At 41.2% G+C, this 1962-nt stretch overlaps 1 protein-coding gene across 1 annotated transcript; it reads left to right on the forward strand.

The window, feature by feature from the left end:
- Positions 1 to 83: 83 nt before the first annotated feature.
- LOC102204737 (uncharacterized) lies at positions 84 to 1632 on the forward strand. Its single transcript, XM_005748172.1, has 3 exons — positions 84 to 177; positions 271 to 337; positions 670 to 1632. Exons 1-3 carry the CDS (start codon positions 98 to 100, stop codon positions 1129 to 1131), a joined length of 609 nt encoding a protein of 202 aa, XP_005748229.1. The 5' UTR covers positions 84 to 97; the 3' UTR covers positions 1132 to 1632.
- The last annotated feature ends 330 nt before the right edge of the window (positions 1633 to 1962 follow it).

Raw genomic sequence — 1962 nt, forward strand, 5'->3', positions numbered from 1 at the left:
CATATGGACTATTTTCTTTAGTAAGACTGTCAACATTTGTCATTTTCTTTGAATTACTTGATGTGATTCATTGTTTTCACCAGCTGATCAACTGATAATGCTGATCTTGATATCCCTGGGAGCAGTTTTTCTTATTCTGTCTGTCAGCACAATTATCTGCTACAGACAATGGGCATGGTAAGCAATGTATATACATTTTCTGTGAAATATTGTCCACTTTTGCTTCCAATCATTGTCCGACATTTATTTTAATGCATTTTCTCCCAACAGCATCAAGCACAAAGTCTGTCCTCCAATCCCAAAACCAGTGCTGACTGAAAAGTGGCTGGCATCACCGGTAAGTTTTTTTTTGTGTTCCTAAATCTAACCAATTAGTTTCTGGTGCCAAACTTAAGTTCAACTTAACTCTCAGATATATTTCAGATGTAGAGTTGGGCGCATTAACAGGGTATTCAAATGTTTGCACACACTCACTTTTTGCTGATTCACTTTTAGAGCCATTTGAAGTGTTTTGGACATTATAGCATTAGCTAGCTAATGCTAAATCTCTCCACTACACATTTGTACTACTCTGTTATTTATTGGTTTCCTTGTATAGTGCATCATCATAATCGATATGGATCCAGATGTCTTTCCTGTGAATGTGATGTCATTTTCTCTATTTTTCAGGATGAACATACAGTTCGTCATCTTCCCTTTGATCAGAGTTACTACAGTGAGGTCTTGGATGTTCCTGAACTACATGATAAATTCAGACCACCACAGCCTGTTGTTGGCCAGGACTACATGCCTTTTACCTTCTCTCAGACTCCCAAAGGTTACTACAATAAGCCTCTGAAGAAACTCCAGCCATGCCTTACTTTACCCACTACAGGCCTCACATCTCAGCCAGGCTTGCCATCTTTTCCAATTAATGATGTGTTTCCTAACCCTTCATATAACCTGATAGTACAGGACCAGGAGTCACAATCACATCCCGAGATCCAGGAGGGGATGCCTATAATTGATAGTGAATGCCAGCCACAAAGTCCTGAAGAGACCTTTACCACAACTGAGTTAGAGGAGGAACCAGACAGTCCCATTTCCTGTGCGTCCACATACATTTTGTTACCACAGAAAACTTCCAAATAGCGGCTGCATGTGTGAACACGTTTAAGCCTTGCACACGTACTTGAAGAGACCTTAACTACATCATGGAACACAAGCTGCCCTCATCCACACAGTGACCCGCTAGATGTTCAAAGGAGCTCTACTGTTTTCATGTTTTGCTTCAATTAAAAGCATGCAATACATTTTAGTTCAGTTCTGTACATTGGTGGTGTTGTGGTGCTAGTTAGCACTGTCACCTTGTTGCAGGAAGGTTGTGCGTTCAAATCACCTGTCAACCATTTCTCACGAGAGGAAAATATGTGATTCCTTACTGGTTACAGCTGTGTCACTTTGGCCAGCGGTCAGTTGTGGATTTAAAGAGACGACAGCAGGCTCGAATAAAACGTAACACCAACACACTAACCAACACCTACAACTGCAGCTGGCTTCCTTTTATACTCGCTTCACGTGAGACCACCCAGATCTGGGGTAAGAAACAAATGAAGAAAATACACATCCACATTCAATTCAATTTTATTTATATAGCACCAAATCACAACAAAAGTCGAATCCAGTCTGGAAGCTGGTTCCACAGAAGAGGGGCCTGCAAACTGAAGGCTCTCCCTCCCATTCTACTTTTAAATACTCTAGGAACAACAAGTAGGCCTGCAGTGCGAGAGCGAAGTGCTCTAATAGGGTGATATGGTACTACAAGGTCATTAAGATAAGATGAGGCCTGATTATTTAAGACCTTGTATGTGAGGAGCAGGATTTGTAATTCAATTCTGGATTTAACAGGAAGCCAATGAAGGGAAGCCAAAACAGGAGAAATATGCTCTCTCTTTCTAGTCCCTGTCAGTACTCTTGCTGCAG

The sequence above is a fragment of the Pundamilia nyererei genome, unplaced genomic scaffold (assembly GCF_000239375.1).
Source record: "Pundamilia nyererei isolate P.nyererei 1_Seehausen unplaced genomic scaffold, PunNye1.0 scaffold00215, whole genome shotgun sequence".
Classification (NCBI taxonomy): Eukaryota; Metazoa; Chordata; class Actinopteri; order Cichliformes; family Cichlidae; genus Pundamilia; species Pundamilia nyererei.